Source organism: Dendrobium catenatum, unplaced genomic scaffold (genome assembly GCF_001605985.2).
Source record: "Dendrobium catenatum unplaced genomic scaffold, ASM160598v2 fragScaff_scaffold_1125, whole genome shotgun sequence".
Taxonomy (NCBI): Eukaryota; Viridiplantae; Streptophyta; class Magnoliopsida; order Asparagales; family Orchidaceae; genus Dendrobium; species Dendrobium catenatum.
The window spans coordinates 1,051,676-1,078,407 of record NW_021319587.1 but is presented as its reverse complement, the minus strand read 5'-3'; the positions used below and the strand labels follow the sequence as shown (position 1 = coordinate 1,078,407).

General features: G+C 32.6%; 1 protein-coding gene across 4 annotated transcripts; it reads left to right on the top strand.

Annotated features, from left to right (window-relative positions):
• Positions 1-262: 262 nt before the first annotated feature.
• On the top strand, positions 263-26,406 carry LOC110095591. 4 transcript variants are annotated; one of them, XM_020821196.2, is made up of 11 exons: positions 263-519; positions 599-790; positions 892-952; positions 1,341-1,389; positions 11,775-11,829; positions 12,105-12,189; positions 12,698-12,816; positions 16,369-16,494; positions 18,900-18,993; positions 19,427-19,581; positions 26,125-26,406. In XM_020821196.2, the coding sequence occupies exons 1-11, from the start codon at positions 265-267 to the stop codon at positions 26,182-26,184; spliced, it is 1,251 nt and encodes a 416-aa protein (XP_020676855.2). In that variant the 5' UTR covers positions 263-264; the 3' UTR covers positions 26,185-26,406. The 4 variants fall into 4 exon arrangements, with proteins under 4 accessions (XP_020676855.2, XP_028554530.1, XP_020676851.2 ...); XM_028698697.1 differs by having other exon boundaries at positions 26,110-26,406; XM_020821192.2 differs by lacking the exon at positions 26,125-26,406 and adding an exon at positions 20,843-21,032.
• Positions 26,407-26,732: the final 326 nt, after the last annotated feature.

Sequence of the window (26,732 nt, the reverse complement as noted above, 5' to 3'; positions counted from 1 at the left end):
TCCGGGTCTGAGTTTCCGACCTGTTTATCTACCCGGGTTGGGTTAGGGTCGACCCGATTGAATCCGAATTAGTTCCGAGTTCGACCCAAACTAGACCCATGACCCGAAATTGACACCCCTAAGACAGAATGAGAATTGCTGAAGATGAGTGATATTTTTGTTGTTAAATTAATGTTTGAGTGATAAGAATGTAATATTTATCTTTTGAATGTTAAATATATAATATAGATGTAATAAAATCACATGGTAAATCCCATAAAAATTATGTGCCATCAACCATCATCATCTTCGTCTAGCTTCGTAGTACTCATGAGCAACAAACTCTTGGAAATGAAGCCGGCTCCGCCGTCGCCGCGGGCGGCGCCTGTCTTCCTTACTGATTGTTTGGAAGAGCTTCTGAGATTAACTCTCTCTGCTTCCCTTTTGGAGGATTCTGATGTTTCATTAGGATTTTCCCGACTATACTGCGATAACCTCCTCCGAGACGACCCCTTCTTATCCCCTTCACATATTAGCTCGGTACGACCCTAGCAACTTCTATATCTTCTTACCTTTACACTCTTCCCGGAGGTAATTTTCATATAAGAGATTTCCGTAGACGGCAGTGAAAGGTGTACCGGCGTATCCTTTGTACAAACACCTTGCACGCGCTTTGGAGGGTTGTATAAGCTCTGGGAAGTTCTTGAGAGGCCTGGGTTCGGTGAAGGGATTACGAGAAGACGAGTTCTTCATGTTGAAGCAGAGAGAATGGGATAGATTGATCATGGAGAAGGGTGCTGAGTTGGTCAATGTGAGCTTAACCTAGCAATTGAGTGTCTTCACATAATTTTGGCTTTTGGACATTTTATGTGCTGTCTTATGACGTTTTTATATAATTTTTTTGTAAGGCAGATGATGGAGAGTGTAGAATTTGAACTCCATGTTCAGGAGCCTTTCTTCTCGCAGCTAAGAGGTGAATTTTGGGCACTGAAAATTAGTTTGAGCGCATTGTTTCTGCAGAGTTTCATAACAGGACACGAAGAACACTGTAGTTACATGCAAAATTTAGCAAGTTTGCAATAGTAAGGCGTTATCTTTTTGTTTAATTAAAAATGAATATATCATGCCAAAGTTATAGCTGTTTTCATCAACTGTAATTGATACTGTGCCAAAAAAAAACAAAAATTGCACATATTGAATTGAACATAACACGATTTCATTTTGCAGAATCTAGGTTCCTCTAAAATTAAGGGTTTGAAATTTTATGCTTGAATGTATTTTTATGTATCTTCTTTATAAAGTACTTAATATACTTATCTGGTCATCATGGGACTAAGTGATTATGTGCTGATTATCTGCAGTGGGAATGAAAACAGCTGAAGGTAGATGTGCAACTGAAGATTATAATAGGTTGGCTGTACAAAATTATCTAAACCTAATGGATTTTCACTCTTTTATTCAATAAGTCATCCTGTTTGATCTTAGAAGTTCACTTATCTGCATGCTGATCATCTTTGGCAAAGTTATGACTTTTTTTGTTTTTCACACTGTGTCACTGCTTTGTAATTTTAATAATTGTCTTTGAATAAATGGTATAGATGAGTGAAAAATTATAAGCGGACAAAGATATTTGAGACTCTTTTCTAATATCATTTTGATGAATGTAAAGATTGCTTGATAGATATATTGATGTTCTGCCTAAGCTTGTTGCAATTAGGTAATCTTGTGTATCCACTAGCATAGGCCTGAAAAGGTAGATAAATGTGTGTAAAATGAAAATTTTGAACTTTTTTGAAATGAAACTCCATGAGTCCATTACAAAGTGGATGAATTAATGGATAATTCACTTTCTCTCTAGTATCAACATGTTTTCAGCTGCTTAGCCTATCTTTGAAGGGAAAGCATGATCTGAGACAATGAACTATGGTTGTACTATGAAAGAATGTTGGCGGGCAGATGGGTGGGTGGATGGGGTTGTGCGGTGCCGAAGCTCTCAAAGTGTGTCCAATATTTTTAGGTTATTTCATTAATGACAATTTTGGAAATTTTATTATATTTTTATCTGTCCTTGGTATTTGCTTTATAAAGAGAGGGGTGTCATCTTATGCTCATATTAGATGAATTAGTGTTTAAACTATTTATGATCAAATCATAGTAAAATCTACAAAGTGTCTATAGGATGTAGCTATCAGTTGGGTGAAACTAAATAAAATTCTTTGTATATTTTCTTGCAATGATCTCCCTTTCCCTTTTCTTTGATTGAATAGGGTTTTGATTATTTGCTAATACATCCCATTTATTTGTCACATCTTGAGTCCAAAAGATGGTACATCCTGACAACTCATGACGTGATGACAAGGTTAATATCAACTTTTGAGATAAATCTTAAAAATCAAGTTCAATTAAATTTATTTTGCACTCACAAAAGAAAAGTTTTATATACAAGTATTAATAAGTAGCAAGTGTAAGGAATGAAAAGTAAATAATATTTTATTGAATCAATGGAATCTTAATAATACTTTAACATGGAAGAAAAAGTAATAACTGATAGAAAAAATGGAAGAAGAATCATTTAGAAAAGTACTTTGAATTTTAAATTTTTAATGCTTAATTTCTATACCATACTTGTTAACGGCGAATGGCGCACCACGGCGCAAAGGTCCCTTTGGAGCCATTACGCATAGCGCATGGCGCGGCGCACGCCATTTTGAATATGACGTAAACTATAAAAGAATTATAAAATAATAAGCATGAATATGAAATATCATTAAACTGAAAGACAAGCTATCATAATAATGAAAGATAATTATAGTCATATATAAATTCAAGTAAACAACACCCAAATATCTCATAATTCGAAATATTATAATCATTTTTTTTTAATGGTCAATTATTTTATAAGAATTTAATCAACTATTCTTTGGAATTATCATCATCAACAAATGCCCAAAAAGCTTCGTTATCTTCATCATCATTTTTTTAATTAGCATATAAAATAACAAAGTTTTATGGTTCCTTTGCATGTTTAGGGCTTTTAATGAGTCCAGTTTGGCCCTACAAGGGTTAACTTGAGCTAAGAACAACCAAAGTTTGAACCTAAGAGTGAAGCACCATCACCGAAAGCAACTGATATGGACAATAATGCACCATTCTTTCACAATAACATATCAATAACACCAAGATCTTGGCTGGCATTGCATCAATCATCCAGAAAAAAAAAAAGAAATGCTCCCAAATTTAGTACAACTACTATTATGTTTTGGCATTTAATTAGTTCAATGCAATACCTTATGGAGAATGAATTTGAAAACAACTTCTTGTTACAAAATATTTCCCAAATTTTATTAAGTGTTAATGGAAATTATCATTTATCTCTCCTAAACTAAATTAATTATATGTAGCCCCTTAAAACCAAACAAGATATTAAATACTTTTATTTTTTCAACCAATTTGATGATAAAATGAGTTTTTTAATTAAAATTATATTTAATGTTTTGCCAGATAAAATATACATTCTATGCTAAATGTTCAGTAAACTTCTTTGTGTTACGTATCCCAAAGAAAAAAAAAACAATTGTCATTTTACATTTTATTTGATAAATATATAATCTCTTTTATTATATTTCTTAGAGGTAAAAGAGGTGTAATAATAATATAAGACTAATGAAAGATCAAAACGATCAAACATATTATAATAATAATGAAATTATTAAAAAAAGTGCAAAAATTTAGTACTTCTATAAATCATTGTGTTTTGCACAAAACAAAATTATATAATATTAAAAATTCAAATAAAAAAAAAAAGAAAAACATCACTAAACAAGCCCTCTTTAATTTCAAACAATAGCGCGCGCTATTTTGCGCCGTGCGCCATGGCGCGCATGTGGCGCAAATAGCGTGCGCCATTTTGAACATCTGCGCCACGCCATGCACATGGCGCCGTAGGTGCGCCGCGCCATGTGCCATGGCGCGCGCTATTTTGCGCCATTGACATCTATGTTCTATACAAAATGTGAATGTATTTAACTATTTATAGACTTCTCAAATAGGCTTACAATGAAAATAAATCAAACTTATTTACAAAAAAGAAAAAAGTTCCCAAGAGTGGCTGATGGTTAGAATAGAAAAATGAGACACAAGAATTGCAATCTAAGGGATATAAAAGGATCTATCTTACAGTTAAAACTTTTAATCAGTGTGCTCAAGGAACTTTGCCAAGGATGGTTGACTTGTCGGTCCCATGTCCATTAATACTCTATTTCAAACTAAATGGTATAAATCTAGTATTCCAAGTTTGCTTAGAATATTTTTGAATATGGGATCACAAAATCCTTTGATAATATTGTGTCTGTAAGTTGATGTTTTGTTGACACATATGGATAGATATTTCATAAATATTTTATCAAACTCATCTTCCAATTAAGAGTTTTCCTATTAAAGATGAGTTTGATTGAAAAGATTTTACTTTGCATAAAAACAAGTCATCTTTTGAAGTAAGCAATTCTTAAGTGGCATGATAAAAACACTTGTATATTTTCTGGGTGGAGAAATGCCTTACAAAGACATGTTTGAGGGCTTTAGGATCAAGTTTACCCTTTTATTATTTGTAAAGGTGGATATAGGCAATATGCCCATGGATTTTTGTAGAAATTTTTGAGAAGAAGTTATTTATTGGGATGATAATTAATAAGATTTTTTAGGCCAATTATTCTTGAAGGTATTCTATTGATTGGATAAGTGGCAATTAGGACTACTTCCCTAATATTTTTTGGACATTTGATTTTGAAAGAGAAAAGTTGTGATGACTTCCATAACATGACAATTTTTTCTTTCTACCACTTAAACGGGAAGTGTCAGGAGAACACAGATGATACATTCTTTATGAAAAAAGATGATAATATGTCATAAAATAATCATGAGAATTATCCATCTGAAATATCTTAATGTTAATATTAAATTATCTTTATGTCATGACAGTAAAAATAGGGAGAATAAGGCTTATATCAAATTTTTATTTAAAAAAATATGTCATTCTACTGCAGTCATCAATGAAAATGAAAAATCCTATAGCTTCAAAAATGATGGGAATTATGGAGAGTCCCTAAATGTCAGACTGAATAATTAAAAAAAGATTAGAGGATTTAAAATAACTTATAGAAAAGTAGCACGATGATTTTTGGTAATTTAATAAGTCTCATAATAAAAAAATTTCATGTTTATATTGAAAAGAAAAGATAAAAAAACGTACATTATAGGGTTATTGATGCTCTCAAATGGTTTTTATATAGAGAGTGAAAATAAACAAACATGAGTGTTTCTTTCTTTAAGAAGATATAACTCATCTTTTTCTTAGCTTGCCCGATATTCTTTTATGAAATGTTTATCCTTCTCTACATGCTTTGTATGATTATGCTAGACTGAATTATAAGCAATGCTGATAGTTGATTTATTTGCACAATAAATCTTTATTGACCATTCTCATTTGATTTTTAAATCTTCCAAAATGATTTTGATCCAAAGAAGCTTATAAATTTCTTGAGCAATAGCTCTAAATTCAGACTTAATGTTAAATCTTGAAAAACATGTATTTTTTCCTCCATATTGTGAGATTTCCTCCAAAAAATGTACAATATCCAATTTTGAATATTTTATTCACCGGCAATCCTACATAGTTTGCATTAGCATACCTTTGATTTGTAAAGTATTATGTTTTTATGGATGATTTCTTTAGAATTTATTTTAAGGTATATGAAGATTTTATAGGCAGTTTGAAGGTGATACCCTTAAAGTTTGTGCATGAATGGATTGATGAGACCCATTGTAAATACGATGTCTAGACGAGTGTGAGACAAAGATATTATTTTTCAATTAATCTTTGATATTATCTCATGTTAACTTCTTTTTCTTCTTCACATGTAGATAATTTTTGATCTGATTTAGTTGGAGTTTTATAAGGTTTGCAAGTAGTCATTTTTGTTTCATTAGATCAATGATATATTATTGTTTAGAGAGGAATATTCTTTGTTCAGAGAGAATATTCTATTTTCATATTGAATAATTTTTGTACCAAGAAGTATTTGAGTTTGTCTAGCTCTTTGATTTCAAATTCTTTAACATATTTTTTCTCAAGTGAATTCTTTCTATTGTCATTACTTTTGATAATTATATCGTCTACATATACTATAAGAGTTGAGATTTAACCATTAGTGGAGTGTTTTATGAAGAGGGCATTATCTATTTGAATTTATCTGTATCTAATTTCTTTCATGGCTTTTGTGAATCAGCTAAACCATGCTCTTGGAGATTGTTTAAGACAATATAGAGCATTTTTTTAATATGCAAAATCTATTTGTTGTGAAAGAACTACAAAATTCGGGTGGTTGATCCATGTCGGTTTTTCCTTCAACATCCCAAGATAGGAAATCATTCTTTGTATTATATTATTGCATGGACCATCCATGATTGGTTGCAAGAAAAATTAAGCTGAATTATTATGTGCAGAGCGCTGAGGGCATACGGAGACTAATAAAATGCGCCACATCACCCCATTGATGGGTACCCAGCTCGGTACCTGCACTCGGTACCGCTGGGTACCCAGTGTTTAATCGGACGATTCTCCCGTCCGGTCTCCGTACAAAATAAAAGCTTAGATGTATTTGGTTCATTTTCGCAATGGGTAAAAGTTTCTTGGTAGTCAATTTCATAAGATTTAGTATATCTTCTGGCTACTAAGCTTACTTTATACCGTTACAGGTTTTCATCTGTTCTATGTATTATTAAAAAAATGATAAAAAAATCATTTGCATCATATTATTTTCTTTCCTTTTGGTTGTTCAATGATCTCCCAAATATGATTTTTTTTCAAAGGATTCATCTCTTCTCATATAGCATCCTTCTAATTTTTATTTTCAAGTGCCTTAAATAAAATTTGTGATATTTTAATGGAATTAGAGCTGATATTTATAAAAAAGATTTTATGGATGGTAGAAAATTTTTGAAAAAATCTTTATTGGGAGATGGGATATGGAGAAGAATATGTAGTGATGGGTTGATGTTTTACTTAATAATGATTCCGAGTCTTGAGCTTGTTGGAGATTTTATCTGGGTATAGATATCAAGTTGGAGATTTTAGCTGGGTAAGACTTGAAGAGGTAACATGTTTAGTTTTTTTGGGAGTTTATTTTGTAGGAATGTTAAGATAAAGATCCCCATAGTAATGCCTTGGAATACACAGTGATTAAGAAAAATATTACCTTGTAGTTGTGGTATTTAGTGATTTTATTGAAAATATATTGCAAGATGCAGAATATGTAACTCATCACTCAGGTTAAATGGGGAGAAAATTAAAATATTTCGTTGACCTTCTACAGTTGTTAGAGAACCATTAACCACTTCTATTTTTTTATTGTTGGGACATGATTTGTAGTTTGAAAAATGTTGTTAATATTGGTCAAGTGGTTAGTGACTTTTGAATCTAGGATCCATTTGTGAGGAGAATTATTTAATACATTACTCGAGTTAAAAGTCATTATTTTGAGTTAGAGAGCATGATCCAAATGATTTTTTCAGAAAATTGAGGAAGTTCTTAAGTTTGCCCATTTCTTTTGGATTGAGCTTTTTTGGTTTGATAAGGTGTGTCGTGCCCTTTTTTGTGAAGTTTATTTCTTCCATAGACGGGGACTTTCTTAGGAGTTCCCAATATTTTTCTTTGACATGTACTTTCTTCTTGATATTAAGATTTTATCTGTGCATGAAGATGCCAATTTTATATGGGAAAAAGTGGCTAGTGATATTAAGAATATTACAAAAGATGTGCTTGGAGTATTAAAGGGAAAATCTCCTAATAGTAAAAATAGTTAGTGGTGGAATCCAAATGTACAAGAAAAGATTAAGAATAAAAAGATTTGTTATAAAAATTGTTTTAATTTTAAAAATTCCGATAATTGGGAAAGATATAAAGAGGCTCGTAAGAAATCTAAGAAAGCAATATGTGATTTAAAGACCTTAGCTTTTAGTGATTTATATAATAGATTAGATGCTAAGGAGGGAGAAAGATATATGTATAAGTTAGCTAAACAAAGAGATAAGAGTAGTAAGGGTTTAGTTCAAGTGAAGTGTATTAAGGATGAAGATAAAAAAATACTTTTCTTAGAATATGATATTCAACAAAGGTGGATGAGATATTTTGTTAAACTTTTTAATGAAAATTGTGATAATAAGATTAGCTATAGTGACCTTAGCACCCTATATAAAAATAAAGATTTCTATTTTTATCGATGTATTAGTAAAACTGAAGTTAGAGAGGCTTTAAAGAAAATAAAGGGTGGAAAAGCTGTTGGGCCTGATGATATTCCAATAGAGGTGTGGAAATGCTTAGGAGATGAAGGAATCTCTTGGCTTACTAAACTTTTTAATACTATTTTGAAGACTAAAAAGATGCCAGATGAGTGGAGAATGAGTGTGTTAATTCCTATTTTTAAGAATAAAGGTGATGCACAATATTGTGCGAATTATAGAGGAATTAAATTAATGTGTCATACTTTAAAAGTATAGAGCAGCGATTAATACAAGGGCATACGGTATGCGCGTGTGATACTAATGCTTCTCAAAAATCAATTTGGATTCATGCCGGGTAGGTCGACTATGGAAGCCATACATTTATTAAGAGGTTTGATGGAGAAATATAAGAGAAAATAAGAGAGATCTAACATATGATATTTATTGATTTAGAAAAAAGCATTATGATAAAGTTCCAAGAGAATGTGCTATGGAGAGTTCTTGAAAAGAAAGGAGTTAATAATGCTTATAATTCAATCATTAAAGATATGTATGGCAGGAGCTATTACTTGTGTTCAAACACAAGGTGGTTTGACCAAGTATTTCCTATTTCGGTTGGGTTACATCAAGGATCAGCCTTAAGCCCATATCTTTTTGCTTTAGTCTATGGATGTTCTCACTAGACATTTGCAAGAGGATGTACCTTGGTGTATGCTTTTTGCTGATGATATTCTTCTTGTTGATAAAGACTAGAGAGGGAGTTGAAAGTAAACTTGAATTATGGAGGTCAACATTAGAGACTAAAGGTTTTCGCTTGAGTAGATCTAAAAACGGAATATATGGAGTAAGGTAAATTTTAGTAGTAATTGACCTAAGTGAGGGGATTGTGTCTTTGGGCGATCAAGTCATTAATAAGAGTATGCGTTTTAGATATCTTGGATCTATTGTTCAGAGTGATGGTGAAATTGATGGGGATATTATCAGCAGAATTCAAGTTGGATGGTTGAAGTGGAGGAATGCATCGGGCTTGTTATGTGATAGAGATGTACCCCTCAAACTTAAGGGAAAATTCTATAAGATGGTAGTGAGGTCTGTAATGCTTTATGGTGTCGAATGTGTGCCTTTAAAAGAGAAGCATAATACTAAGTTAAGTGTGGCAGAGATGAGGATGCTCAGGTGGATGAGTGGCTTTACCCTTAGAGATAGGATACGAAATGAGCATATACGTGAAAAGGTTGGAGTAACTCCAGTAAAAGATAAGATTAGAGAGAGTCGCCTTAGATGGTTTGGTTACATAAAACGGCGGCCTTCCAATGACCCGGTTAGGAGAGTAGAGGTATTATATTTGACTTATGTTAAGAAAGGTAGAGACAGACCTAAAAAGACTTAGTTAGAAAATATTAGGAATGACCTTTCTTTATTAGATTTAAATGAGAATTTGACCTTTAATAGGAAACAATGGAGAAAAATGATTCATGTAGCCGACCCCACGTAGTGGGATAAATGCTTGATGTTGTTGTACTTTCTTCTTGATGTAGTTATGCCATAAATTGCTTTTGAATGAAGGCTTTTTCTCTTCTTAAAGGAAAGAGTCTATATCAACAAGTCCTTTATCTTGGGGTTAGGTGGTTTTCATGGTAGATATTTTGGAGATTGGAACGTCAAGCATTTCCATTCTTCTTCCTTTTTCAGTTCGTATGTGAGAAAACACCTGATTTAATGATAGTTTTTTTTCTTAAGATTTATACACAAATTTTGCTGAAGTCATTATTGGGTTCTGCAATAAACTCAAGCACTCTTTTCCTTTTTACAAATTGCTTGAAAATTACCACATTATCGCATCATGCATCTTGAGATCTTGCTAATAATTCTAGCTCAAGCTAATAAACCTTCATCGTGTTAAAGTATTATGTTTGGAGGAATATGATCTATTATATTTAACTTGGCCAATATGCATTATCATAGTGGGATAAAAGCTTGTTGTTGTATAAATAATTTCAAATTTTCAAAAGCTGACATAACAATTAAAAAATAAGGCACTACTATCACAGGATTATTCAAATGATATCTACTAAGATGTAGAGAGCAATAGCTGATTGTAAAATTTGCAATTGACAACCATAAAATGTTCGAGTAATTATTACAAACATAAAAAAACAACAACCATAAAAAAGAAGTGTACACATATCCCTTAATAGATAAAGATTAATTACCTGAAAGGGAATGCTACGAAACTCAATGCTAATAGAGATCCAACCAATCTACATCAGATGAAAATCAAGATAAAGCCCCTACACAATATGAGCTTTCAAATAATTATTGGTATGCTGATAAAGACATTAAAATTTAAGTGTTATTCAATAAAAATACAACCTAAATAAAATATGTTACTCACAATAAACCTAAATTAATTATTTCAACGATTTGTTTTACCCTCGTGAACTAAATAATAATTTCTCCAAATTTATTTCCCAACACTAATAATTTCAACTACTTATAAAACTTAAACTAATTTAATCTAATATCAACTGTAGATATTACTAAAATATGTATGTTTTATGAGTAAAGAAGGAGAATAAAACAAAGAAAAAAAGAATTGATTATTGGAAGAAGAGGAACATTTGCGGTTACTTCTGGTTGAAGAGATAAATGAGGAGAAAGAAATTGTTTTCAGTGGTTCTTACTCGAGGAGGAAGAAGGTGAAGGAGATGGTTTGGTGTGAGGGAGGATGTTTTCTGTCGTTGGTTTTGAGAGAGAGAAACAGAGAGGGAGGGACTAAGGGGGAAGTTTGGCAGCTCAGGAGAAAGAAAATGGGGAGAGGTGTGATGCCCTAGCTGTCATCTCCTTAAATTGCATCATAGGTGGTCAGATAGCTGGAGAATTTCAAGTGTGAAGGAAACTAAGGAGGGGTTGGCTGGGTTAATTGTGTGATTCACAAGATGGCTTTGTGTTTTGCTCGAGCTAATTTAGGATTGGCGATGGCTTGTCCAGTTTGGCTAGGTTTGGTTCACTACATATGCCCCCTTGTATTCATTTATTTTTAGTCTTCTGCTTCAAGTGATAATTCCTTGTAGAAATTGTGTCATGGCTTTTGTTGGAAACCAACTGGGTTTTTTGAGAGCTAGATTCTCACCCGTCCCAAATGGTTGGAGAAAAATAAAAGAAAAAGAAAAAGGATGAGCAATTCAAATTAAATGTGCAATAATCTTAATTATGTTTCACTGGTGGTAACTGTTTTGGTATGATCAAATTCTGGAGCTTTTAGCTACCTATGTTTGGTTTTTTATTTGTAGCCAATTTACCGGCCCATTTGGAAAAAAAAAGAAAAAGAAAAGAAAAAGAAAGAAAGTTATATACTGACTTCATTGTCAATATGGATCTGCACTGAGAGACTGTAAACTTTATATTATTATTAAGAAGAATTGAATGAAAATTACTTTCAGCTTAACCTTTTTGGTATAAATTGTATTTTGTTGTCAAATTGCTGAAGTTTTACTAAATGTTGGACTTGATACCAGGATTTCAGCTGGTTCTTTTCTTCTGTTTAATAGATCTCTTCTGCTCCAAGTTCAGGTGATTTCCTCACATGATTTATACTATGCATACACCTTTGGATAGCTTTTTTTTTGTTCGCCTCCTACCTTCTATATATATAAAAAATCCGCCCTGCTTTCAATTGCTATGGTTCAAATTTAACATTAATCTTTTTCACTAAGTGATGCACGTAATGTTACTGTTAAGAAACAATGGCATCCTATTAATAAAATGCTGGGCTAGATAGATTGTTCCATGAAATTTCTTTTCTTCCCCATTCTTCTTTTTTGTCGACTTTCAGTGGTACTTTGCAGGATGTCAGATATTATCGTTCATTCTCTGAGATGCTGGAAGTAGAACTTGCTAATGCTCTTCCAGGCATCCCAACTGTTGAAGAAGGCAAGTTAGTCATAATTTCATCCTTATATACTCCGTAGGCTAAGTCTGTTTTCCCTGAAATTATAAACTGGATTATTCCATTCTTTTGAACCTCCACCTTCCTAGACCGGTTCTTAGGGAGACTCAGCAGATTTTGGGATTCTTGCAGCCTGTTTTGGTACTTTTGAAGTTACTTCAGTACATCAATCCTTGAATATCATACTTATATGTGAATGTTGATCTATTAGTATGGTCTTGGGAACTCTCAGAGTTTGAGGGTGCAGGTATAGGTATTCCATCTTAACATTATCAGGTGATAACTGAGTCATCTTAATTGCTTGTTGTTCAATTTTTCTCTTCCCTTATGGTCACCATGCAAAGATCACTTTGACCTCAATAAGTTATGTAGTAATTGGTAAATAAAATATTACATTTATTAAAAAAATTTCTGGTTCTGGAACAACTAGACTTTACATTTCAGATCGCAGTGTTGCTATTTTCCATTAAAAATAAAATGTGTATTTTTCAGGTGTGCAAATCTACCGAAAATTTTATACAGAGGAGAAGGAAAAGTCAAATGGTGTTTTGGCGATTCATGTTTTGAAACCAGCTTCCCAGCCTTATATTTTATTGGGCAACCTGCTTTCGGTACGTATCTATTTGTATTTTATATTAAGTAACATGTACCATTTGAATCTTATCAGTATAGAAGTAAGAAGCATATTGGATAGAGTATATCAAATAGAATATATTTTATCCTCAAATTAATATTTATGGAGCAATCTACACCAAACTCAATCCATTACAATTACTAAAAAAATTATTGATGTACTGTTCTGTGATCAGGTTCCTAGTAGCCTAGTAGTTTAGCAGTGGCTAACCAAATAGCTAATCTAGGTTCCGACACTCGGTATTTTAATGATGTTAGTCTTTAGATCGGAATTCAAGGAAAATGAGCCATTATAGAATCAGAATTCTGCCGGCTTAGGTATCATACTGTCCAAATTTAGTTGCAAAGTTGAATTCAAAGCGACTGCACTTTATTCTAAGTTATTTTGAAACTGAAATTTGGATCTGATTGGTTGTGGAAGCCACCCCACAATCCATATTTCAATCTAGATTTTGGATTAAATTTAAATATGTTAGGAAATTCAAAATGGATTATAGAGAATCCAAAAATGAATTCAGGACTATTTGGGTTTGAACTGGATTAGTTCTTGCTTGATTTTTAGATCATTTAATTTTTCAAATGTAAAATTTGATACTTAATTGAATCCAATATAAGAAAGATTTATTATTGAAAGTGAAACACTTGACATTCATCCTAAGGCAATAAATATTGTCACCTGGTTTAGTGGAACACTTGACATTATTGTCACCTGGTTTAGTGAAACACTTGGCCATAAATATGCTAAGGCATAAAATTGAATCCAATAAAGTGAAACACTTGGTTTAGTGTCACTTGGAAGTGGGTAACGGGATATTGTCACCTCCATTATGTTGTACATACACTTGACATTCATCCTATATATGTATTCATAACTATATAATTAATTTGGGGTGTCAATTAATGACCGACTTGGCTTGTTAAATAAATGGATCATGTTCAAGTTGCATTTTCTGACCCGTTTATTAAATTGGTCATATTGTGCAAGTCGGCTTTTGGCTTGAAAATGGCACGTTTAATATCTTTTCCCCTTATTTTTTTTATTGTTATATTTTCTTATTTTTGATCATATATGCTAAACTTAATAGTTGATAAGTTATTATTATTATTATTTTTTAACCAAAGTGGGTTAGTTTGGGTGGTTGCTAGCAGGCCAGGTTCGGGTTAGTTTTTTTAACCTGTTTATTAAATGGCTTGGGTTCAGGTTGATGGGATTCAGATCAAACCCAAATCAACCCATCAATCCGTTTTGACACCCTTATATTTAACTATATATTTGTTAGGCAGACATATGGATACATACATATTTTTTATGCCTTCCTAACTATTGTTAAAAGCATCCAATAAATGTACCAGTTGGACCAAGAAAAATTTAAAATACTGATGCAAACCTGGTGAGTCGGAATCTTTAAAAGAACACATCCCATTCTCATCATACGCATGTTTCAAAAAATAAAATAAATAAAATTCCAAAATAAATAAATAATCAATCCCTCAGATTATCAAATTGTTAATTTGCTTGTTGTAGAACATAAGATTTGCGCATTCAACAAGTTTAGACCGTCAGATCTCCATCATGCCTATATGCTTATAAAATGTTTATTTATAACATGATGCACAATATGAAATAATGATTATGTTAGTGTATAATAGATATTTTACACAGTATTTTAAATTGTTGTTCTTATATTTTCTTATTTTTGATCATATATGCTAAAATTAATAGTTGATAAGTTATTATTATTTTTTTGGTAACCAAAATGAGTTAGTTTGGGTGGTTGCTAGCCGGCCAGGTTCGGGTTAGTTTTTTTTGACCCATTTATTAAACGGCTTGGGTTCGGATTGACTGGATTCAGATCGAACCCAAACCAACCCATCAATCCTTTTTGACACCCCTATATTTAACTATATATTTGTTAGGCAGAAATATGGATACATACATATTTTTCATGCCTTCCAAACTATTGTTAAAAGCATCAAATCAATGTACCAGTTGGACCATGAAAAATTTAAAATACTGATGCAAACCTTGTGAGTCGGAATCTTTAAAAGAACACATCCCATTCTCATCATACGCATGTATGTTTCAAAAAATAAAATAAAATTAAATTAAATTAAAATTCCAAAATAAAAAAATAATCAATCCCTCAAATTATCAAGTTGTTAATTTGCTTGTTGTAGAACATAAGATTTGCGCATTCAACAAGTTTAGACCGTCAGATCTCCATCATGCCTGTATGCTTATAAAATGTTTATTTATAACATGATGCACAATATGAAATAATGATTATGTTAGTGTATAATAGATATTTTACACAGTATTTTAATGCATTTTATGAAATCTGTATCTAACACTGCGATTTACCAAATTTATACTGTTAAAAAATTATTTTATTATGATGCAATCTAATAATATCTATTGTTTCTTGTTATTATAGTTTTTTTTTAAATTTTAAATATTTATATAATATAGTAATTATGTTAGTGTATGATAGATATTTTACAGAGTATTTTAATGCATTTTATGAAATTTGTATCTAATACTGCAAAGTACCAAATTTTATACTGTTAAAAAATATTTTATTATGAAGCAATCTAATAATTTGTATTGTTTCTTGTTATTATAGTATTTTTTATTTTAAATATTTATATAATATAGTACAATATGGTGCATTCCATAATTACTTTCATATAGTCTATTTTGTATATAATATCTCTTATTACTTATGCAAATGCCTTATAATTTTTATTATTTGATTCGTTGGAACTAAAGATGTACTGTACTGGTTCTGCTAACACTCGACCAAGTTAGAGGACTGAATCTTGTGTAACAAATCAAAAAAGAAAAATATTCTCTCTATTGGATGAATTCTTTTCTTATAATTATAAAAAATGGAATTACTGATCAAACTCCTAAGTCTTTCACAATTGTTATCTTTTTTTCTTATGTTGTTTTCTAAGATTTTTCCCTTGTTCTATGTTATTTTAAGTTGTCGTAAGTTATTACAATTTTATCTAATGTTAGTATTAAATTGAACTAAAATAAAAGAAGTGAAGAATATTTTCATAATGAGAAAAAGACAAAATGATCCCTCAACTCTTTGTGAGGGACCAAAATGGCCCCCAACTTTTTTGAGTGTATACATCTATGCAGTATTTTTTTTTTCAAAATGTCCTAATAGTGAATACAATTTTGTTACTGATTCATTTTCACAAATTTCTAGATAATTGCAGCAAGTTTTGGATGTTTTTGTTCTGAAGAGCTTCATGCCAATTTTGTGGTATTCTTAAAAGGAAGTTAAAAAAATGTAGAAATAATCTTATAAAAGTCAACTTCAACTAAGCTGAACCTGATCTCTGCAATTCATTAATGGTAAAAGAATTTTGTGTATTTTGATATTTTTTCATATTTTTTATGTCATTATATAATATACCTCTGGCGCAGTTGCCACCTGTTTTACATGTTTTTTTAAATCTTGCAGTTGCCACCTGTTTTACATGTTTTTTTAAATCTTGTTCATTTCTATTCTTAGGGACTGGGCTGTGAAGGAGTTGGTAGTCTTCTAGGTATGATGCACACTGCGGGAACAGTTTTGGATGCTCTGCCTCCTCCAAGATCGTATCTGTTATCATCATTTATGAAACTTCACCGACCCAATGTAAGTCTGATTTATCACTTAATGCTTCTAATTTAACAGGCCAAATTTATATCAACTAAATTATTGCAATACAATAACTAATTGCAACCACAATTTAATTAACTGAAACTTAACACTTTGTCGCAACCTGTGAACAATAATATCCAACTCATGCTTAAAGAAGTAATGAGTGTAAATACTTATTTTGACCTCCTCTTGCTAACTACGAGGCATAACAGAGATAGATAATTCAGTTAGACACGTTTCTCACAAACACTCATCCTAACTATAGTAATCAGAATTAAATGAGTGAAAATTTGTCTGGCTCGATTTTCATAAATTATACATTATACTTCACAATAATTTAATAGATACATCATTAGAATTTATTAGGAGGCATGAATAAATTAAATTATCAAATGGAATGTGGACCTCTAAATAAATTTTAAATATAAATTTGTACGTATAAAAATATTTAATTTGTATTATATACTTGGGATATAGGGTTTGGGTGTTTTCTAATCAAAATTTGCTACTTTGGGATATAGGGTTTAAGTGTTTTATAATGTGGAAAATCCATGTCTTGGAGATTCTTGGAAATGGAAGAAAAGTGTATCTACTTTAATTTAGGAAGGTTTCATTAAATTTTAGGGATTTTGATTGGTCAAATGTGGTATAGAACAAAATATATTTGATTTGGTCTAATCTTGATCAATAGCTCATATAGGCTTTTTGGATAGATTTTTGTGGGAGGATGGATGGATAATTCATAAGGGAGTGTGAGGAGAAATTGCAAAAAAGTTATGGTAAGAGATGGATAGGATTTAAGGAGATTTGAGAACTTTTCATTCACAAAAGTGGCAAAGCTTGAAAGAATCGCCAAACTCTTTCAGTGATGTAGTTGACTGCCAAATCCCCTCAGAATAAAATCCAATCTTTAACAAAATAACAACAACCATTCACTTCTTATTCTTGCCAATATAAATAGTGTATACAAATATCAATTTCAAATGCATTAGAGAGGAAAAAGGAGAGGAAGGCTGGCACGCTAGTGAATAAGAGAGTGAGATAACCACCCTTGCATTTTGCTTTAGCCGACCAACCTTTCATGGTTAATGTTTATTTCTTTTATTTAAATAAACATTTTCACCTGAATTAAAATCACATTCTCTCAATATTTGAAAATCTAAACTTCAAAATTTTCTAAATTTGAATTTTTAAAATTTAAATATAAAAAATTGAAATTCACCTTTTAAAATCGTACTAGAGACCACATATTTAAAATTACAAATATTTAGTCTTAAAAATAATCATTACACATAAAATTTAAGTTATACTTAATACACTCTGTTTTGCACTTAGTCATGGGACCTTGATTATTATTAACTTTCTTGCCTAAGCTTTAGTTATTGGTCCATTTCTTTCTGTATAAGTATTTTGTGTCACATCAATTCTCATGAGCTTTCAAAAATTCTTCTCTGAAGATTTGAAATCAATGTACTCCACAAATTCTGGTACAAGTATATTTAAGACATCTTTAGTAAATTAGTGTCCTTTGTTGATGGTTTGTCCTTCCATCTCACGAAAAATTTATATTCTCTATCTTCATTTGTTAACATCTCATCTAATAATATGATCCATCTTAAAGAAGGAATGTTGTGTAGGTACCTGTAAATAATGATTTTATCCTTCTGCAAAAGAATCATCCTGCATATTTGGAGTTTTTCTAACTCCCTTATATGATAACAAATCCTTTATATTAAAAATTGGGTTAATAAATATGGCTTTTGACAATTCAAGAACATATGCATTTGTGTCAAATTTCTTATTTAGCACTGATCTCCAATATTATATTTCATAAAATTTCTATTTTTATTTATTGCATCAGTATATTTTATATTAGTCACTTCTAATTCTTGTCTAACATAATGATGAAGGCTTTGAAAATCTTTTGCAAAAATGAATATTGAATAAAAAAATGAATGTGAAGGGCATACTAGGAAGATCAATTGGTTTCTTTGGATCATAACCATATATTATTTCCCTGGTAGTAACTAGTCTAACCATACTAAACTGAATTGCAACACATTTTTTCTATGATTATGTGTATTGAAGGGAGTTGTGGGGTGTGCTGGGAATAATTTGTGGGGTGGAGTTGGTTGGTGTAAAGCGGTTGGGCTGACTTCTTTTGTTGGGTTGAGAGGACAAAATTTGAAATTTTTATCATTTAATTGGAATAAATAAGTATTCTCCCCTTCAAAATGTATGCCATTTTTTCAAACAGCCAAGTTCTTTTGTACAGTTTTTTACTTTTTATTTTAATCTTACTGTTTGCAGATTATTAATTAATATCTATTCTTATTATGAATATCCAAACATGTGTGGCCGTAAACAGATATCTCAAATATCAACTATTTTTTCTTCAGGTTGAAGGTTCTACCCTAACTGATGCTGCAAGGTCATTAGCAAAGCATGTTCACAGGAGTAGTGAAGAATGGTGGGGCAGCTTTCGTGGAGGTGGTGTGTAACTTCTACAAATTCTACTTGGCCCAGTGGCTTTTAGGGCATCTCCAACTGAAAAACATATTTTTCACTCTAAAATGCAGTAATACACCAAAATGTAGTAATTTGTCTCCAATCAAACTCAAATTTTCTAGCACCAAAAAAGAATATTCCTAATATATTCTTTCCCATACTTCATTTTATATACACTAAAATGCAGTAATAATTAATTTTGAATTAAAAAAAAAAACAAATGGTGAGTGAACAGTGCGACGTCAATATTGGCGTCGCACTGTGCACCTGCAGTGAATAGCGGCAAAAATGTCGCTCGGATGGAGTGATCAAAGAAACGCCATATGTTTGTATGGCGTTCCATTGGAGATGCCCTTAGGAGAAGCTTGTTTTCTATCCATCATCTGATGATGGTTGTTTCCTATACGTGCCTTTTTAGATTCTGAGAAGAACAGGCTTGCGTCGGAGATTGTCAACCATTTGCTAAATGAATGCTGCTGGATGAATGTCTATGATATTCAAACCCATAACCGTGTATTTGAGATTCGCATCCATGAAGGCTATGGTGCTCGGTGGTCACATGATGGATCAAAGGTATTTATCAATATTATGCCAATGCAATGTTTGTTTTGGGTGACATTCAAATAGTGGAAATCTAGAATAGTAAATCAAACTGCTTTTAACAAAACTTAGCACCCAACTTTTCAATGCATCAATAAACACATCTAATATGTTAATCCCTAATTTTAAATAGGGTGCACATAATTCTGTTTGGTTTCAAATTTACTATTACTTAAAAGCAAACCAAATGAAGCCTGAAATCATCACTATTACAAGCCAAACCGATTGATTCGTTTGGTTCTGAATTCTTATTCAATTTTTAGTTTAAGAACAAAAATCATTAGGAGTTGGTTTATTTGTTTCTGTTTAATTTGATTTGGTTCTCTATAGTTTTAAATATTTCTTAATGATTTCAACTGGCTTTGTTTAATTTATTTCGATATACTATGCTTAATTGGTTTGATTTAATTTATTTTGATTTTACAAAACCTTAAACCTAAACCAAATCAAAGAAGTTGGTTTAGACAGAATGGCAAACCTAGATGGAACCAAACTATATTAACTGGTTTATTCACTTAGGTTCAGATTTTTTGGTTAGTCGATTGTTTTGCACGCCTATAATTTCAAATGAATCCTTTGTCAAATCCAGATCCCTTCTTTCTCATTTGACATCTGTTATGCGCTTAGGTTCATTTAAACTTTATCTCTGAAGTGTGCGAATTAACTAAAAAATCTAGTGTTTTATTTTATTTTTTTTCGTGGAGAATAAAACTACCTTTCAACCTTTTTTTTTTTGGAGATGTTAGATTGTGGATATGAACAGTGGGTGTACTGTTGATGACTTTAATCCTACTCGCTGTTCTCCCAACTCCATTTCTTACAAAAAAGAACCTAGTTTTTACTTTTTAGTTTCCTTGAAAGAAAAAGTGGGATATTGAAAGGAGATTTTGGGTGATGGAGTCAAGGCATTAAGAATCTTTATTCTCCTAGTTCAACGTTCTATAAAGGTGTGCTCATTTCATGTTATCTATGTTGCACGGATACGCCTATTTATGAGGCATGTTGTATCGGACACGTGTCGGATACGGATATGCCTCCGATACGGTGCAGATACTTGTCGGATACGACTTTGCCGTGTCTAATTAAAATATTCTTTAAATTTGATCGGAATGTCCTATTAAAAAAAAAAATAGAGCCGCAATTTTCCCTATTCATTTCGGCTATCCGCTCGATATCCCTATTCATTTATGCGGCTTAAAAATTTTGGTGAGCTAGGTTTTTTGTTTCCGCACAGGTGTTCATCTTCTTCATTATAGTCGAAGGAGCGGCTCGACGACGTGAGCATAGAAGCAGACAGGATCATCATTCGTCTACAAAGAGGCTTGACGACGCGAGCATTAAAGCCGGCAGAATCCTTCATCGACGGAGCAACTCGACAACACGAACAGTGAAGGCGACGTGAGCATTGAAGGTTCGTTTTCTTCGTTCTTCATTTTCTTAATCGTAGGCTTGGTACCGGAACAAGGTACCGCTCGGTACTCGGTACCGCTCAGTACTCAGTACTGCCGAGTACCGCTCGATACTCGGTACTGCTCGGTACTCGATACTGCTCAATACTCGGTACCTGAACTCGGTATGCTCAGTACTGCTCGATACCGGAACTCGGTATTGCTCGGTACTGCTTGGTACAGAGGGGTACCGAATGGTACCAAGTAGTATCGAGAAGGTAGAGAAAACTTTAAAGCAACTCTTATAATAAAATTTTGTTATGGGGGCACTGTCTCGCTATATCTATATCGGTGCAACATATCATGTTATTAATGGGTATAATCTCTTTTGGAACGAGGATAATAGAACCCTTACCCTTCCCAGTGTGTTAACTTGGGTGTTCGAAGTTCGATCTAGCAAGCAAATTCTACTGAATGGCAGGCCTGGTAGTCACTCTTCTCCCTTTCATGTAGGGGTGTCAATAGTCGGGTTCGGGTCGAACCCGAAACTAACCCGGCACTATTCGGGTCAACCCGACCCGTTTTTGCAAACGGGTCGGTTTTCCAGACTGAACCCGACTCGCTTCGGGTTTAACCCGACCCGAATGACCCGGTGCCAATAAAAAACTACTAGTTTTCGGGTCAAAAAATGGGTTAATCTCCACTTTTCAGGTAAAAAAGGGGTAAATCTCGGGTTGTCAAGTCAAAAACGGGTTTTCAGGTAAAAAATAGGTCAATTTCGGTTCAAAGGGTCAACCAGAACCCGACCCGATTTTTGAAATGGGTTGAGCAAATTCTATTGAATGGCAGGCCTGGTAGTCACTCTTCTCCCTTTCATGTAGGGGTGTCAATAGTCGGGTTCGGGTCGAACCCGAAACTAACCCGGCACTATTCGGGTCAACCCGAACCCGAACCCGACCCGTTTTTGCAAACGGGTTGGTTTTCCAGACTGAACCCGACTCGCTTCGGTTTTAACTCGACCCGAATGACCCAGTGTCAATAAAAAATTACTAGTTTTCGGGTCAAAAAATGGGTTAATCTCAACTTTTCAGGTAAAAAACGGGTAAATCTCGGGTTGTCAAGTCAAAAACGGGTTTTCAGGTAAAAAATAGGTCAATTTCGGTTCAAAGGGTCAACCAGAACCCGACCCGATTTTTGAAATGGGTTGAGTTGTTGAAGCTGAACCCAACTTGTTTCGGGTTCGGGTCAACCCAAACCCGAAATTTTCGATCGGGTTCGGGTCGGGTTTTCGGGTTAGGTCCAATATTGACACCCCTACTCTCATGTATGACGTTGAGGCAGAGACGGAGCTAGGATTTTTTTTTATATAGATTGAATTTACAAATATTCTCAATATTTTTCATCCAAGCTTGGAACCGATATTGGTTGTTTTATTTTTTTTTCAAGTATCATTATAAAAAGATGGAATGTATGATAAAGGAAAAATTTACCATTAAGAATGTTGGTTTTTCACATTCTTCTTACATATTACATATAATTTTTTTACTCTCGGGTCTTCATATTTTAAAATTGTTGATCAATTATTTCATTATTAGTACTATTAAATATATCTTTTTTCAATATAAGTAAACAATTTATCCAAGAGTATTTCATATGACTGCGTAAATTGTTCTTTAAAATGTTCATTGTAGAGAATACTTGTTTGACTGTTGTTGTAATTATCTATATCAAAACAAGCTTTATAAATTGAAATACCAAATGATAAATATTATTTTTCATTATTCTCTATTAATTTTTGAGCAAGTTCTTCAATTCATTTTAAATTCATGAATGTATTAGTCGATCTCATATAAACAATAAGTTTTCAATTTGATTGTCTAATATGATGAGTTTTATTTTTGAAAAAATTTATGAATAAAATTTTGCTAAGCATATCAATCGTTCTTTATCAAAAACTGAAAATAAATCACATGAATTTAAACATGCCTAGTTTTTACTTTTTAGTTTCCTTGAAAGAAAAAGTGGGATATTGAAAGGAGATTTTGGGCGATGGAATCAAGGCATTAAGAATCTTTATTCTCCCAGTTCAACGTTCTATAAAGGTGTGCTCATTTCATGTTATCTATGTTGCACGGATATGCCTATTTATGAGGCATGTTGTATCGAGCACGTGTCGGATACAAATACGCCTCCGATACGGCACAGATACGTGTCGGATACGGCTTTGCCGTGCCAATTAAAATATTATTTAAATTTGATCGGAATGTCCTTTTAAAAAAAAATAGAGTCGTAATTTGCCCTATTCATTTCGGCTATCCGCTCGATATCCCTATTCATTTATGCGGCCTAAAAATTTTGGTGAGCTAGGTTTTTCATTTCCGCACAGGTGTTCATCTTCTTTATTATAGTCGAAGTAGCGGCTCGACGACGTGAGCATAGAAGCAGACAGGATCATCTTTCGTCGACAAAGAGGCTTGACGACGCGAGCATTAAAGCCGACAGAATCCTTCATCGATGGAGCAACTCGACAACACGAACAGTGAAGGCGACGTGAGCATTGAAGGTTCGTTTTCTTCGTTCTTCGTTTTCTTAATCGTAGGCTCGGTACTGGAACAAGGTACTGCTCGGTACTCGGTACCGCTCAGTACTCGGTACTCGGTACCTCTTAGTACTAGGTACTGCTCGGTACCGCTCGATACTCGGTATTGCTCGGTACTCGATACTCGGTACTGCTCAATACTCGGTACCAGAACTCGGTATTGCTTGGTATGCTCAATACTACTCGGTACCGGAACTCGGTATTGCTCGGTACTGCTCGGTACAGAGGGGTATCGAATGGTACCAAGTAGTACCGAGAAGGTAGAGAAAACTTTAAAATAACTCTTATAATAAAATTTTGTTCTGGGGGCACTGTCTCGCCGTATCTATATCGGTGCAACATAGCATGTTATTAATGGGTATAATCTCTTTTGGAACGAGGATAATAGAACCCTTACACTTCCTAGTGTGTTAACTTGGGTGTTCGAAGTTCGATCTAGCAAGCAAATTCTACTGAATGGCAGACCTGGTAGTCACTCTTCTCCCTTTCATGTAGGGGTGTCAATTTCGGGTCACAGGTCGGGTTCGGGTCGAACTCGAAACTAACCCGACACTATTCGGGTTAACCCGAACCCGAACCCAATGCGTTTTTGCAAAGAAAATGGTTAATAATGCTTATATTCAAGTCATCAAGGATATATATTCAGGAGCGATTGTGTTCAAACACAAGGTGGTTTGACCAAGTATGTTTCTATCTTAGTTGGATTACATTAAGGATCATCTTTAAGCCCATATCTTTTTGCTTTTGTCATGGATACGGTGCGACTTTGGTTCTTTTTAACGACTTTGGTTCTTTCCCCTCCTACCATCTAGATGATTATTGTGGGTGAGATCATAGTTGTCTTGAGGCCATGATCTCACAAGACATTTGTAAGAGGTTGTACTCTAGTGTATGCTTTTTGCTGATGATATTCTTCTTATTGATTAGACTAGAGAGAGACTTGAAGGTAAACTTGAATTATAGAGGTCAATCTTAGAGTTTAACGATTTTTATTTGAGTAGATCTAAAATCGAATATATGGAATGTAATTTTAATAGTAATAGATCTATAGGGGATTGTCACTTTGGGCAATGAAGTCATTAATAAGAGTACATGTTTTAGATATCTTGCGACTATTGTTCAAAGTGATGATCAAATAAATGAGGATATTATTACTTGACTTTAAGATGATTGAAGTTGAGGAATGCATCGGTCTTGTTGTGTGATGGAGAAGTCTCCCTCAAACTTAAGGGAAAATTCTATAAGGTGTTAGTGAGACTTGCGATTCTTTATGACACAGACTGTTGACAATTTAAAGAGAAGCATAATATTAATTCAAGTGTTGCACACATGAGGATGCTCAGGCGAATGAGTGACTTTACTCTTCAAGACAGGATACGAAACAAGCACATGCGTGACAAGGTTGGAGTTGATCCAATGGAAGATAAGATTAGAGAGAGTCATCTTAGGTGGTTTGGTCATATAAAACGATGGCCTTCCAATGACCCTGCTAGGAGAATAGATGTATTAGATTTGTCTTTTGTTAAGAAAGATAGATATACCTAAAAAGGCTTGATTAGAAAATATTATAAATGATATTTTTTTATTAGATTTAAATGAGAATTTGACTCTTAATAAGACATAATGGAGAAAAATAATTCGTGTAGTCGACCCCATGCAGTGGGATACAAGCTTGATGTTGTTGATAAATAATGATTGATATGCTTTGCAAAATTTTATCTGTCAGATTTTTTAGAAATAGAAATCATCATATTAGACAATCAAATTAGAAATTTAATTGTTGATGTGAGACCAACTGATGCATTCATGAATTTGAAAGGAATTGAAGAACTTGCTCAGAATTTAGTTGAAACTATTAAAAATAATATTTATCATTTGGTTTTTCTACTTATAAACTTTGCTTTGATATTGCTAATTACAACTATGGTCTAATGAACATTCTCTGCAATGAATATTATATAAAAATTGTTTATGCAAAAATATCATATGGAACATTCTTGAATGAATGATTGTCAACTTATATTTAAAAATATATATATTTAATAGTATTGATAATGAACTAATTATATAATGATTTAAAAAATGATGACTCAAAGGGAGAAACTATAGGTATTATTATGTAAGAATATCAAGAGCTAATATTCTCAATTGTGAGTTTTTTCTTTATTATATATTTTATCTTTTTATAATAATATTTGAAAAAAAAAAAAAACCATCAATGTCGATCCCAAGCCTGGATGAAAAAGGTTGAGCGTATTTATAAATTCAATAATTTTTGCCCCCACATGAAGAAAATTTCTAACTCCACCCGTTGTGATGTACAAATTGCCAAGAGGTATAAAAAAAATATCCAGTTGTTTAGCTACTATTTGTTCTAGAATTTTTGTTAGGTTTCATTTGGGAGCTTTTTGATTGCTTTCTAAAATAATTTTTTTGAAAAAATTGTTTTAGAAAGCATTAAAAAAGCAGCCCCAAACGAAGCCTTAATCACCTTTAGCTAACATGCTAATCCAGGCTTTCTCCTTCCAGTTCATTGGATTTTTGGAGCCGTACACAGAGGAGGGCCATTCAAAGGGATGGAAACATTAGGCCTCTCAGGTAAGGGAATTAGCCATTCAAAGGGATGGAAAAATTATCAGAATATCTTATTACAAATTGTATCAGGATATATTTGGAAATTATTAGATTTGTTTTGATATTAATATATCATAAATTATTCATATACAAACACTAATGTTAGAGCAAATGTAATATTTTTTAAGATCATCATGATATTATTCATATCTGAATATTCAGATATAATTTTTTTTTTCATTGAGATTCATTATGATCAAAATTTCATTTCAGATATATTTCTAGGCACATGTATCCAAAGTAACTTAAATGTTTTAATTTTAAAATTAGATTTAATTTTTGTTTGGGATAATTTTCGTATTGATTTACATAACAGTTTTTTAGTACAAAAATTTTTTGAACTAGAAATTTTTATACTAAAAAATTGTTATATAAAGAAATACGAAAACTGTCCCAAAGTAACCTTAGCCTTCGTTTGGGGCAATTTCTTGCTGCTTTCTAAAGCAACTTTCTAGAACAAAAGTTTCTTGAACTAGAAATTTTTGTACTAAAAAGTTGTTTTA

Excerpts from the sequence above, each read along its gene's own strand:
- LOC110095591 (XM_020821192.2), top strand. The coding sequence starts at position 265 with ATGTGCCATCAACCATCATCATCTTCGTCTAGCTTCGTAGTACTCATG. Across the intron at positions 791-891 it reads AGGGTGCTGAGTTGGTCAAT|ATGATGGAGAGTGTAGAATT; the intron begins GTGAGCTTAACC and ends TTTGTAAGGCAG. Across the intron at positions 12,817-16,368 it reads TATTGGGCAACCTGCTTTCG|GGACTGGGCTGTGAAGGAGT; the intron begins GTACGTATCTAT and ends TTCTATTCTTAG.